The 14,738-nt window shown below is 51.7% G+C and overlaps 1 protein-coding gene across 1 annotated transcript in view; it reads left to right on the top strand.

Moving 5' to 3' along the window:
• Nucleotides 1–14,738, top strand: part of notch3 (notch receptor 3) — a 433,532-nt gene that overhangs the window by 123,036 nt on the left and 295,758 nt on the right. The window contains exons 6-8 of the mRNA XM_085971744.1: nucleotides 344–577; nucleotides 2,280–2,435; nucleotides 6,648–6,833. Coding sequence (XP_085827870.1) covers nucleotides 344–577; nucleotides 2,280–2,435; nucleotides 6,648–6,833 — 576 coding nt within the window. The remainder of the gene's footprint in view (nucleotides 1–343; nucleotides 578–2,279; nucleotides 2,436–6,647; nucleotides 6,834–14,738) is intronic.

Below are 14,738 nucleotides of genomic sequence, written 5' to 3'. Positions count from 1 at the left end.
ATAGAAGGATGTGCAGATGAAGTAGGGCGGGAGGAGGCTCGTGCAGAGCATAAACACCGGCATAGACCAGTTGGGCCGAATGGCCTGTTTCTGTGTACATTGTATATAATTCTATGTGATATCCAAGATGTGTTAACTGGACTGGATTGGGCCAGATCCCAGAGGAGAAAGGACATTGTGCTAACTTAATTGCAATTCCCAAATGTTTTTTATTTTTATTTTTGAAGGATTTTAAAGTCCGATTGGTCGTTTGACCAAAACATACAAATGCGGGGACAGCTCATTGGCTGCCTGCGGGAGCCGATGCGACCTCTGACCCTTTGTGAATCATGCCCCCTTCCAGGTCAGTTTTGCACAGAGGATGTGGACGAGTGTCACCTGCAGCCCAACGCTTGCCACAATGGAGGAACCTGCTTCAACACGCCGGGCGGCCACACCTGCGTGTGCGTCAACGGCTGGACGGGGGACGACTGCAGCGAGAACATCGACGACTGCGCCACGGCGGTGTGCTTCAACGGAGCCACCTGCCACGACCGGGTGGCGTCCTTCTTCTGCGAATGCCGTATCGGAAAGACAGGTAACCGTGGAGACCGGCATTCGGCCATGGGCGTCCCCAACACACCTGGGTTTTTTTTTTCATTCATTCGTGGGCTGTGGGCGTCGTTGGCAATTAACATAGAAGATAGGAGCAGGAGTAGGCCATTCGGCCCTTCGAGCCTGCTCCGCCATTTAATGAGATCATGGCTGATCATCCAAACTCAGTACCCTGTCCCTGCCTTCTCCCCATATCCCTTGATCCCTTTAGCCTTAAGAAATAAATTATTGCCCATTCCCTAGTTGCCCCTTGAGAAGGTGGCAGTGGACCTTCTTGAACTGCTGCAGTCCGTGTGGTGAAAGGATTCCGACAGTGCTGGTAGGCTGGGAGATCCAGGATCTTGACCCAGCGACCATGAAGTCCAAGTCGGGATGGGGTATGACTTGGAGGGAAACTTGGAGGCGGTGGGTGTTCCCATGCGCCTGCTGCGCTTGTCCTTCTAGATGGTGAAGGTGGTGGGTTTGTGAGCTGCTGCTGAAGAAGCCTTGGCGAGTTGCTGCCGTGCATCCTGTAGACGGTGCACACACTGCATTGTCATTGAAGATACTGTTCATTTTCTGGTGACAAGGGACACCTCAGAAGACGCAAGTTGCAGCAATGACAAACTAGATCTGTGCCTATAATTGAAGGATTTATGACATAGGAAATTGCATGTGATCTTAGCCGTTCGTCTACAAGGGAAAAATGAATGTGTCTGGTAGACCCAGTGCACAAATGGAGGCGTATTAATAATTGATGGTGAATTTCAAAATCACTGAGTGAGTGCTGGGTCTATCGGAACCTGCAATTCAAATATTCTACATGGTGGAAGGGCACACACGTTCATTTTATATTTACATAGTCCCTCGATAATTTCCACTGGATTAGCCCAGTGTGGCACTGAAGTGTATAGGCCAGGAGAACCCGTAGTTTGATCACAAGTCTCTGCTGAGTCAGCCAACCTCAGCTAGGCGGATGATAGAGATGCTAAAAATGGCTTTAGCTTGAGCAAAGGAAGTTTGAAAAATCATTGCGGGTTCCCACTCATTACCAGCTAGTGGTCGCTGTTGGAAAATTCACGTGTGCATGGATGACGGGTGAGGATTGGGTTTTCCGTGATGCCCTAGTGGTTAAATAGCCTGTCATTTACTCACTAATACGATAGCAAAATACTGCGGATGCTGGAAATCCGAAATAACAACAGAAAACGCTGGAAAAACTCAGCAGGCCAGGCAACATCCGTGGAGAGAGAAACAGAGTTAACGTTTCAGGTCGAAACCCTAGAAGGGTTTCGACCTGAAACGTTAACTCTGTTTCTCTCTCCACGGATGTTGCCTGGCCTGCTGAGTTTTTCCAGCGTTTTCTATTGTTATTTTGTCATTACTCACTGTCTGGCTCACACATGAACAGTGGTCCTCTTTTGCAAGGCACTCGAGAACACCCAGTCCCTGTGGAACTTTACCCCCAACTTGTGTATTATACACATATAGGAGTGGTGGGAAAAACATAGATCAGTAACCCATGTTGTTGTCGCATGTCTGGAGTAATACTCGGGCAGAGTAACTCCTTTGCTGTTTTGGCATTGCTTCTGATGTACTGTACCATGTTTGACAGCTCTGATTGCCCCTATGTGGCAGCTGGTAATTGCTCACAAGGCCACTGGGCCCTCCCTGGCACTCTTAACCCTTCTGTTCTTGACTTGCAGGCCTGCTATGCCACCTTGATGATGCCTGTGTCAGCAACCCGTGCCACGAAGGTGCGATCTGCGACACCAACCCAGTAACCGGGCAAGCCATCTGCACGTGCCCCTCGGGATTCACTGGACCAGCCTGTAATCAGGATGTTGACGAGTGCTCAATAGGTATGTGTGAGCTTGTTCCCCGAGGGCATGGGTCTACTGATGGAGGTCACTTAAAGATTTACCCCGTTAATTACAACAGGTTAAAATTGAAAGAAAGTCCAGAAGGTGTATCTTTTCAAATTACCCTCCTATTTCATATCAGAAAATACTAACCTCAGGAGAATTTCTATTGGTGATTTAAAAATAGTTGATTTTCTCTCTGAGCAGTGCTGAGGGAGTGCTGCACAGTCAGAGGTGCCGTCTTTCAGATGAAATGTTAAACCAAGGCCCCGTCTGCTCTCTCAGGTGGACGTAAAAGATCCCACGGCCAATATTTCGAAGAAGAGCAGGGGAGTTATCCCCAGTGTCCTGGCCAACATTTAACTAACATAACAAAAACAGATTATCGGGTCATTATCACATTGCTGTTTGTGGGAGCTTGCTGTGCGCAAATTGGCTGCCGCATTTCCCACATTACAGCAGTGGCTCCACTTCAAAAGTACTTCATTGGCTGTAAAGCACTTTGGGACGTCCGGTGGTCGTGAAAGGTGCTATATAAATGCAATTCTTTCTGTCTGTCTGTCTGTCTCTGTCTGTCTCTGTCTGTCTGTCTTTCTCTTTTTCTTTCTTTCTCTCTTTCTTTCTTTCTTTCTTTCTCTCTTTCTCTCTCTCTCTCTTTCTCTCTCTCTCTTTCTTTTTCTCTCTCTTTATTTCTTTCTCTCTTTCTTTCTCTGACATTCAGCTCTACAATTCATCCAGATCTCCATGCCCCACACAACATCCATCCCCACATCAGTGAAGTCCTTGTTGACCTCCACTGACTATTAGTTCCCAGCAGGTCAGCTTCCAAAATCCTTGTCCTTGTCGTCAAACCCCTCCATGGCTTCCCTCGCCTGACCTCTGCAATCTTCTCCAGTCTTGTGTTGCAGCACCCACCCTATGTTCCTTGGACTCAGATCTGGTGTACTTCCACCTCCTCCCTCTCTGCCCTGTGGAGCCATCAGCTGCCCCCTCGCTTGCACTCTGGAAGCTGGAAAGATGGACGGCACTGGTGCTAAAGGGTTAAATTATGAGGGAAGTTTGCATAGACTAGGCTTGTATTCCCTGGAGTGCAGAAGGTTAAGGGGTGATGTAATTGAGGTGTTTAACATGATTAAAGTTGATAGAGAGAAACTATTTCCTCTGGTGGGGGGAGTCCAGGACAAGGGGGCATAACCTTAAAATTAGAGCCAGGCCGTTCAGGGGTGATGTCAGGAAGCACTTCTTCACACAAAGGGTCGTGGAAATCTGGAAAACTCCCCCCTCCAAAAAGCTGTCGAGGCTGGGGGTCAGTTTGAGAACGGATAGATTTTTGTTAGACAAGTGTGCTAAAGGTTACGAAACCAAGGTGGGCAGATGGAGTTAAGATACAGATCAGCCATAATCTGATTGAATGGCGGAACAGGCTGGAGGGGCTGAATGGCCTCCTCGTGTTCCTATGGTCTTTTCTGATCCCGTACATTCCTATGCACTATGTAGCCCTCTTCTTGAACATCTTTGCCTTGCTGCCTCTCCCCACCCTTGAAGCCTACCTCTTTGACCACGTCTTCGGTCTCCTCCCCTAATTGCCCCTTTACTTGCTGCCCGGAGTCCACGTCTCCTCCTTGAGATGTTTGCTCCGTGAAAGGCCCGATATAAATGTATGGTTGATGACATGGACACCCTCGAGCGGATCCGTTCTCTCCGCTAGGCTGTTCTGGTGACCTCACTGACTGAGCACCGTCAATGCGCGCTTCCTTTGGACGAGGCTCCTTGCAAACTGAGAAAATCGGCCCTATATCTTCTGACTAACTTCCCTGAACGAAAAAATGCGACGATTCATGATTTTCCAACCGTGCACACTTTTATCTCTTGCGGTTGGTGCTGTGGAATCTGCCCTGCGCTGCATTGCTCAACAACCAGGAGCCCCAGCATGCCACCGAACCGCTTCAAGTAGAAGTGCTTCTGTACCTTAACTTGAGCATTATTGGCTATACACTGGTTATTATGATCTGTAACGCGCTGCCTGAAAGGGCGGTGAAAGCAGATTCAATACTAACTCTCAAAAGGCAATTGGATAAATACTTGAAAAGGAACCATGTGCAGGGCTATGAGGAAAGAGCAGGGGAGCGGGATTAATTGGAGAGCTCTTTCAAAGAGCCCGCACAGGCATGATGGGCCGAATGGCCTCCTCCTTTGCTGTATGATTCTATGAGTCAGAGGGGGAAAAATTGGGTGAGTAGCGCCACCTGTTAGCGCCTAAAGAGGCAGTCAGTGGCTGTAGCGCCACTGGCTGCGCCTCCCGCGATATTCAGCAGGGGCGCTAATGGTGGCGTTAGCCATTTGCGCTGCGCCGCCACCGATGACGTCATCGGTGTGCGCAGCACCCCATTCGCGCCCCGTTTGCGATATTTGGTAGCGAACGGCGCAGTTGCGCCATTCGCTACCCGCGCCCGGTTCACGGGGCCTTGCTGTGCCGGCAGCGGCGCAAGTTAAGGTGGAGGTGCGGGGCGGCCGTCTTCCGTCCCCGGCCTCCAGATCCCCCCCCCCCGCGGCATTGCCGGCTGTTTCCCGAGAGCCCGGCACTTCTCCACGGTGCCGGGCTCTTTTGCCGGCACTCGCGATCGGGGTTCGCGCTGCTGCAGGCCCCTCCCCCTTAACAATGGGAGGAAGGCCTGCAGTACCGCAGCGTGTGGCACTGCGGCACGTTGCGCTGCGAAATTCACTTTCAGCGCCCTAAGAGGGACGCGGAGCACCTCGAGCCGCGCCCCGTCTCCCTCTATCTGACGATCGCTACTGCTCCGAAAGCTGCGCAAAAATCTGCGCCCAGGCGAACTTGGCGCCAGTTTGGCGCCTCACCCCAATTTCTAGACCATCGAGTTATACAGCACAGAAAGAGGCCCTTCGGCCCATCGCGTCCGCGCTGCCCATCAAGCCCTGTCTATTCTAATCCCATTTTCCAGCACTTGGTCCGTAGCCTTGTATGCTATGGCGTTTCAAGTGCTCATCTAAATGCTTCTTGAATGTTGTGAGGGTTCCCGCCTCCACCACCCTTTCAGGCAGTGAGTTCCAGATTCCAACCACCCTCTGGGTGAAAAAGTTTTTCCTCAAATCCCCTCTAAACCCCCTGCCCCTTACCTTGAAACTATGCCCCCTGGTGATTGATCCCTCTACTAAGGGGAAAAGTTCCTTTCTATCTACCCTATCTATGCCCCTCATCATTTTGTACACCTCAATCAGGTCCCCCCTCAGCCTTCTCTGCTCTAAGGAAAACAACCCCAGCCTGTCAAGTCTCTCGTCATAGCTGAAGCACTCCAGCCCAGGAGTTTATGATACCTGCATATAATATTAGTTTAGGCCACTATTTGAAGGTTGAACGTAGTGGAGGTCATGTTACCAAATCGATGTGGTGAATGGTGCTGTTGCTTACCCAGAGCAATTCAGATGGTCCTGCATGGTGCCATTCACCTCTCTCCGGCACCCAGTCTCCTGGTCCTCTCCTCTCTCCTTTCACTGTTTCCTGCTACCCTCTCAGCTCCTGGTCTCCCAGTACCTGTCTGTGCACAGCAGTGGCAGCACATGGACCAGACAGTGTGCATCGCCAGTGTCAGCTGTGGTTCAGTGTGCCCTGAGTCAGAAGGTTGTGGGTTCAAGCCCCACTCCAGAGACTTGAGCACAAAATCTGAGCTAACACTTCCAGTGCAGTGCTGAGGGAGTGCTGCACTGTCTGAGGTGCCGTCTTGCGGATGAGATGGATGTAAAAAATCCCGTAACACTATTTCGAAGAAGAGCAGGGGAGTTCTCCCCGGTGTCCTGGGCTAATATTTATCCCTCAACCAACATCACTAAAACAGATGATCTGGTCATTATGTTTGTGGGAGCTTGCTGTGTGCGATTCCTACATTACAAGTGACCACACTTCGCAAGTACTTAATTGACTGTAAAGTGCTTTGGGACATCCTGCGGTTGTGAAAGGTGCTACATAAATGCAAGTTTTTTTCTTCTCTTCTATTCAATCAGTGACTGGGTCATCTTCTACACGGGTCGGAGTTTCTTTGTCGGGATTTAGAGGTGCCGCCTTGTAGTTGGGTCGACTTATACCCGAGTATATGCAGTACTTGCTTGGCAGCCTCGCTGCTTCAGCATTGCACAGTTTTAGAAGTATCACCAGGACTGTGGACTTCATCCGCTTGTTTATTTGTTTGTCGTTTGAAGGTGCCAATCCATGTGAGCACTTTGGAAAATGTGTGAATACCGATGGCTCCTTTCAGTGCCAGTGTGGCAATGGATACACGGGCCCCCGCTGTGAGACTGACATCAATGAGTGCTTATCCATGCCCTGCCAGAATGACGCTACCTGCCTGGACCGAATCGGAGAATTCACATGCATCTGTATGCCGGGTAAGGAGCCCCGCTCACGAAAAGTTACTCTCCTCCATCGCTACTAATGAAGCAGTAAAAATGTTCCTTTTAAAAGGTGCTTATTAAGTACCTTCACTCAACTCGATCAGAACAGAGTGATAACCAAAGCGGAGCCATCGGGAAGGGTGACAGTGGGCAAGGTTTGGGGACATTATGTTCTTTTAGATAGATTTTTGGACTCCAGGGGAATCAAGGGATATGGGGATCGGGTGGGAGAGTGGAGTTAAGGTCAATGATCAGCCATGATCTTATTGAATGGCGGAGCAGGCTCGAGGGGCCGAATGGCCGACTCCTGCTCCTATTTCTTGTGTTCTTATAAAAACAGGTGGAATTGCATTTTTCCGCCCGTTATAGGAGACACCTGGTACTCAGTTCTATTGAAGTCAACAGAGCCGGAATATGGGTCCGGGTGTAATTAACGGGAGACCGCTGAGGTGCCGCCCATTTTGTGTCGCCACCCATGTCGAATTTCACCCCCCCCCTCGCCGCCGTTTCTGGAGAAAGCTCTCGGCTGAAGGTTCCTCGGCAAACCCCGCCCTTCAAAAGGCCACCAAGCTTGACTCCTGGCCTGTGCCGAGTTCGCCGGTCTCCGCTGGGGCGGAAGTCGCGCCACAACTGTGCCTTGGCGGCCCCAGCCTAGAGAGGGCACAGTCAGTCAGTGGGGCGGGCTGGCGCTCCCCGTTCACTTTGGCCCTGTTGGAAAGTGTGCAGGTGTCAGGTGTGAGGGTCGGATCAAGCTCTTCTGCGGGGACGCCCGCCACAGTCCCAGAACCCGCCGACGTTCGGTTTTGATAACTCTTTCAGGGGGCTGACATGGGGCAGGACGGGCCGAATGGCCTCATCCGCTCCCGGGAGAGGAGTAAACGAGCAAAAGGGGGTGGGGAGGGGAGGAAAATAAAAAGACAACTGTAGAATTTTTTTCTCTCTCTCCTTGCTGCCCGACACTCAGAAGGAGTCATTATATTCAGGCGACCAGCTTCAGTGGAGATTTACATTTGAGAAAGGGCCACATAGGCAGCTGGACAAAAAAAAAATAAAAGAAAAAAAATCACACAAACGGTAACAGTTTGAAGCTGTTGTATCGGTGCGCGGAGCCAGTGCAGCACTGCCGCTTTAAAGATGTGGGATGGAAAAAAAACCACCTCAAGATTAGTTTCAGACCTTGAAGCTGCTTGGAGCCGAAGGGGAGGTGAGAACGAGACATTGGGTTTGTGCTCGGAATTTTAATACGCTGCAGAGTACAGGAGGGCTGGGTCTGCACCCTTTCACTAAGGAAATCCTCTTTGTTCGCTGGCACACCACATATTGGGAGCCTGAATATTCCCTCCATCATTAATTTCAACCCTCGAGAGTTTGGTGGAGTTTACATTTTTCCCTGGGGAAAGTTTTTAATAATATATAAAAAAAAAAATTGCTGGCCTTTTAACGATATGGTCTGGAGCGGAGGCTTTTGTATTTTCAACAGTAAATGGTTAGGGAGGGAAGTGTGCACCAGCAGGTAACCCGGGCGCAGCACAAACAAGGATCCTCCTGCAAAAAAAGTGCACCTCCTGATCCTTTTACGGGCGCAACTGTTCCGATGCAACACTGTGGCGGGCTGCCTGAGGCTCGGGCGTTAGATGAATGCAGGGAGACGTGAAATAGTGGTGCTCAACGGAGGGCGAAAAACTAGGGAGCAGCCGGCACGCTGAAAATGGTCCCCGCTGGGTCGCTCCATTTAAAAAAAAAAAGTGACTTTTTTTATTTGTGAAAGCGCGAGCTTAAGGCAGTGAATGTCAGCGGGCTATTCAACCTCGGGAGGGCATCGCAGCCACAGCTGATCCCGCCCTCCCCTGATGTCCACGCATCGCTTTCCAGTACAGTTAAATTGCCAAACTTGCAGCAGTTTGGGAAGCCGAGAAGTAGGGCTGGTTGCATCATTAGAATTGTAGGGGGCTGGGAGATACAAAACTGCGGTGCTGCAGCGCCACCACTGGCACGAGGGTGTAATTACAGCGTGACCAGTTTACATAGACAATCTCCATTACAAATGAGGGCACTGTAATTTATAATGGCGGAAGTTGACATAGCAGGTGCATGCAGAAATAAGCTAAGGGACCTCCCCAGTGCTCCTCTATACTGTGTCCCTAACAAGCTGTACCTGAGGGACATGATTTGCTTGCATTTCAATTCAATTCAATTTTATTTGTCATATATGCAGCAGACGTGTGTACTGCACAATGAAATGTTGATTTTTACGAGTCCTCCCAACATTGGAATAAATATGGCATAGCAATGATAAAAATACTAATAGAAATACAGTAATAATAAATAAAACAACAGTAATAAATAATAATAAATTATTCATTCATGAGTCTTATGGCCTGGGGGTAGAAGCTGTTTCGAAACCTGCTGGTACGAGACTGTATGCTTCGGTATCTCTTACCGGACGGGAGCAGGGCGAAGTGGTTGTGGCTGGGGTGGCTCGTGTCTTTGATGATTCTCAGGGCCTTCCCCCGGCACCTCTCGGGGTAGATATCCTGCACAGCAGGTAGTTTAATTCCTATAGTATGTTGTGCAGCTTTCACCACCATCTGTAGAGCCTTGCGGTCTGTGGCGGTGCAGTTGCCATACCAGGAAGTGAATCCGTTTGTGATGATGTGTTTTATATCAGGTGAGTTGATCTCACGGGCAAGAGGCTCGGTGGTAATGAGATATGTTGCGGGCTCATCGCCAATGTTCCCTTTAAGCGGCCGTGCAGTGCTGCAGGGGTCCCATGCAGCCGGTGTGCCGGCTTTGAAATTGGAAAAAACGCGCATGCACGGACTTTTACATAGGCCGCACAGCCAGCTAAAGGGGCCGCATGGCCTAAAATAAAATTAGGGGGAACATTCCTCGTCGCTGCAGTCGACAGGAATGGAGAAACAGCAGCGATATCAATAGAGTGCCTGGTTTAGAAGAAGTTTCCGAAAATGCAGAGGCCAAGTAACACCAGGCGGACTAGGGACACTCTAACATTTAATAGGGGGTTGGGGGAATTCTGTTCAAATAATCATGAAATTTATGATTCCTGGTTCCTCCCTGATGCTCAGCTGCAGACGCTAGTAGATCTGATCTCAGTCCTCTCATCTACCTGGTCAGGTGTGCTGGAAATGGGATATTTTAATGGGCGAGATAAGGGGATGTTAATGAGGAGCATCCTCAGTGCAGCTTCAGGTAATATAAGACGGGCATTGAATATTTGGAGACACGCTTTGGGATTTGCTGGCCCTAATCTGGTGGGGTAAAGTGTGTACACTGTAGCTTACAGCAGGAACATATATTTCTTCAGTTGTAGCCAGAATTCAGAAAGGCTCTCGGGAACGAGCCCCCCAATTTATACCAAATATGGCTGTTCGGTCATTGGCAAAAAGATGAAAATGTCTACATCCCGTGAGCAGGGCTCGGGAAAGGTTAATTATGCAATGTATTCTATTTTAATGAACCTCCAATTAATCCCATCTTTTGGAATCCGTTTTACGTTACTGTGTAAATAGTCCATTGTGCGGAAGCGAGTGTACTGTATGGTGCCAATGCTTTCAACACAGCCTGCCACTCACATACTACATTACTGTCATGCCAGACAGGGATATGAGGAGCAACAAAGGCACTTACACTCCAATTGCACTCCTGTGGAAAAAAAAAGAAAGGACTCTCATCCTTCTTTGCATAGTTTTCTCTTTGAACCTTGCTGCTCTATGGCATTCACTGCCAGTCGTGCTGGCCTGTCTGCCAACAAAGCTGGCCGAAGCTGGTGAATACTTCTCCAGGCATGAAAGAGGACACACTGCCTCCCGCCTCCACCCCCCACCCCCCTCCCAAGGATAGGCCCCTCACTGCATTTACTCTGTTTTGAGAGCTGGGCTTGGTATTTGAATTATAGTTGTAGCAAAAGAGACAGACAGACTGAAAGCAGCAGAGAGAGAAAGACATGGATGGTGAGAGAGAGAGAGACATACATCGACACACATAGGCAGACACGCACACGCAGCCATAGTCAGACAGAGCTTCCTACACTGATACAGTTGCTTTCTGCTTGGCTGATTTAGTTCCTAGTGATGAAACAGGTGTTCCTGAGGACTTTTTGAAAAGATTTCTTTTTGTTAACTCTCCAGAAAGCGAGGTCTGTTCAACGGGCTACAGCACAAGTTTGTTGGACTGTATCTTAGCAGTAGTATCGCATCAGCACAGTGTGAGCAATGCTGTGGGTTTAATCACTGGCTCATCTACTTCCTGGGATGGACAGGAAAGTCCCAGCCAACATTCATCGCTAGTTGGCTTGTCAGTTCATTTCAGCATTCTGTTTCCTCCTCCTACTTACAGTCCCAGTCCCCGACACTACTCACAGTCCCAGTCCCCGACTCTACTCACAGACCCAGTCCCCAACTCTACTCACAGACCCAGTCCCCAACTCGACTCACAGTCCCAGTCCCCGACTCTACTCACAGTCCCAGTCCCCGACTCTACTCACAGTCCCAGTCCCCGACTCTACTCACAGTCCCAGTCCCCAACTCGACTCCCAGACCCAGTCCCCGACTCTACTCACAGTCCCAGTCTCCGACTCTACTCACAGTCCCAGTCCCGTACTCTACTCACAGTCCCAGTCCCGTACTCTACTCACAGTCCCAGTCCCCGAATCTACTCACAGTCCCAGTCCCCAACTCGACTCACAGTCCCAGTCCCCGACTCTACTCACGGTCCCAGTCCCCGACTCTACTCACGGTCCCAGTCTCCGACTCTACTCACGGTCCCAGTCCCCGACTCTACTCACAGTCCCAGTCTCCGACTCTACTCAGTCCCAGTCCCCGACTCTACTCACGGTCCCAGTCCCCGACTCTACTCACGGTCCCAGTCCCCGACTCTACTCACAGACCCAGTCCCCGACTCTACTCACAGACCCAGTCCCCGACTCTACTCACAGACCCAGTCCCCGACTCTACTCACGGTCCCAGTCCCCGACTCTACTCACGGTCCCAGTCCCCGACTCTACTCACGGTCCCAGTCCCCGACTCTACTCACGGTCCCAGTCCCCGACTCTACTCACGGTCCCAGTCCCCGACTCTACTCACGCTCCCAGTCCCCGACTCTACTCACGGTCCCAGTCCCCGACTCTACTCACGGTCCCAGTCCCCGACTCTACCTCTACTCACGGTCCCAGTCCCCGACTCTACTCACGGTCCCAGTCCCCGACTCTACTCACGGTCCCAGTCCCCGACTCTACTCACGGTCCCAGTCCCCGACTCTACTCACGGTCCCAGTCCCCGACTCTACTCACGGTCCCAGTCCCCGACTCTACTCACGGTCCCAGTCCCCGACTCTACTCACGGTCCCAGTCCCCGACTCTACTCACGGTCCCAGTCCCCGACTCTACTCACGGTCCCAGTCCCCGACTCTACTCACGGTCCCAGTCCCCGACTCTACTCACGGTCCCAGTCCCCGACTCCACTCACGGTCCCAGTCCCCGACTCTACTCACCGTCCCAGTCCCCAACTCTACTCACAGTCCCAGTCCCCAACTCTACTCACAGTCCCAGTCCCCGACTCTGCTCACAGTCCCAGTCCCCGACTCTACTCACAGTCCCAGTCCCCGACTCTACTCACAGTCCCAGTCCCCGACTCTACTCACAGTCCCAGTCCCCGACTCTACTCACAGTCCCAGTCCCCGACTCTGCTCACAGACCCAGTCCCCAACTCCACTCACGGTCCCAGTCCCCGACTCTACTCACAGTCCCAGTCCCCGACTCTACTCACGGCCCCAGTCCCCGACTCTACTCACGGTCCCAGTCCCCGACTCTACTCACAGTCCGAGTCCCCGACTCTACTCACAGTCCCAGTCCCCGACTCTACTCACAGTCCCAGTCCCCGACTCTACTCACAGTCCCAGTCCCCGACTCTACTCACAGTCCCAGTCCCCGACTCTACTCACAGTCCCAGTCCCCGACTCTACTCACAGTCCCAGTCCCCGACTCCACTCACTGTCCCAGTCCCCGACTCCACTCACTGTCCCAGTCCCCGACTCTACTCACGGTCCCAGTCCCTGATGCGCTATCAATTACTCATAAAAGACTGAGAGTTAGAAGAGTAACTAAAGGCTTTTATTAACAACAGAATGGAGGTCTGCCTCGAGTGGTCGACCGGTCCAGGATACAAGGGCTGGGGAGCAGTCACCTTTATACTCGGACCTGTGGGAGGAGTCAGCCGAGGCATGTCCAGGCATGTACACAGTGGAATACAAACAGGACAAACAGGAATACAAACAGTGGTTTACCACATTCACCCCTTGTTTAAAATTGAGTCCGGCGGGGTGAAGTGTATTAAAAGTTAGTGTATTGGAGTCTCTCCGGAGGTCTTGTCTGCCGCTGTGATCGGCGTGGCGACGGCAGGGGTAGTGAAGCTTCCGGCGTCGAGTCCAGCGTCGGCTGTGGCACAGGCGTGTCGTCCTCGTAGATGTCGAGCGGGTCGCGGGGCCCAGGCCTACCGTCTGCTGGGGCTGGATATCGGATCGTGGGGGGGGGTGGTAGTGGGTAGTGGGTTACTGTGGTCCCCGAGGGTGCAAGGTCTCTTATGGAGACTGTGTCCTCCCACCCGTCCGGGTATGCGATGTAAGCATACTGGGGGTTGGCGTGGAGGAGGTCGACCCTCTCGACCAGGGGGTCCGTTTTATGGGTCCTCACGTGTCTTCTCAGTAGGACCGGCCCTGGGGACGTCAGCCATGGCGGTAGCGACGTCCGTGATGTGGACTTCCTTGGGAAGACAAACATTTTCTCATGAGGGGTGGCGTTAGTGGCAGTGCAGAGCAGTGACCGAATAGAGTGGAGCGCATCGGGGAGCACATCCTGCCAGCGGGAGGTTGGAAGGCCCCTAGACTTTAAGGCTAGCAGGACGGCCTTCCAAACTGTCGCATTTTCTCTTTCCACCTGTCCGTTCCCCCGGGGGTTGTAACTGGTGGTCCTGCTTGTGGCAATACCCCTAGTTAGCAGGTACTGACGGAGTTCGTCGCTCATAAACGATGAGCCCCGGTCGCTATGGATATAGCTGGGGAAGCCGAACAGGGTGAAGAGGTTGTTCAGACATTTAATGACCGTGGCACTGGTCATGTCCGGGCAGGGGAAGGCGAACGGGAAACGGGAGTACTCATCAATAATATTGAGGAAGTACACATTGCGGTCGGAGGAGGGGAGAGGCCCTTTAAAATCAACGCTCAGGCGCTCGAAGGGGCGAGTGGCTTTTATCAGGTGGGCCCTGTCTGGTCTATAAAAGTGTGGTTTGCACTCAGCGCAGACTTGGCAGTTCCTGGTCATGGTCCTGACCTCCTCAATAGAGTAAGGCAGGTTGCGGGCCTTGATGAGGTGGAAGAACCTGGTGACCCCCGGGTGGCAGAGGTCATTGTGGAGGACCCGTAGTCTATCGATCTGCGCGCTGGCGCAGGTGCCACGCGATAGCGCATCCGGGGGTTCATTTAGCTTCCCGGGCCGGTACAAGATCTCGTAGTTGTAGGTGGAAAGTTCGATTCTCCACCTCAAGATCTTGTCATTTTTGATTTTGCCCCTCTGCTTGTTGTTAAACATAAAAGCAACTGAACGCTGGTCAGTGAGCAGGGTAAATCGTTTTCCGGCCAGGTAGTGCCTCCAATGACGCACAGCCTCCACAATCGCCTGGGCCTCCTTCTCAACAGCGGAGTGTCTGGTCTCCGGGCCTTGGAGGGTTCGTGAAAAGAAGGCCACGGGTCTCCCCGCCTGATTGAGGGTAGCGGCCAGGGCAAAGTCGGACGCGTCGCTTTCCACCTGGAAGGGGATGGATTCGTCCACTGCGTGCATGGTGGCTTTGGCAATGTCCTCCTTGATACGGTGGAAGGCTAAGCGGGCCT

This window comes from Somniosus microcephalus, chromosome 31 (assembly GCF_052327205.1).
Source record: "Somniosus microcephalus isolate GS21.2 chromosome 31, FLI_Smic_1.0, whole genome shotgun sequence".
NCBI lineage: Eukaryota > Metazoa > Chordata > Chondrichthyes > Squaliformes > Somniosidae > Somniosus > Somniosus microcephalus.
This window is presented reverse-complemented; position numbering and strand designations above follow the sequence as displayed.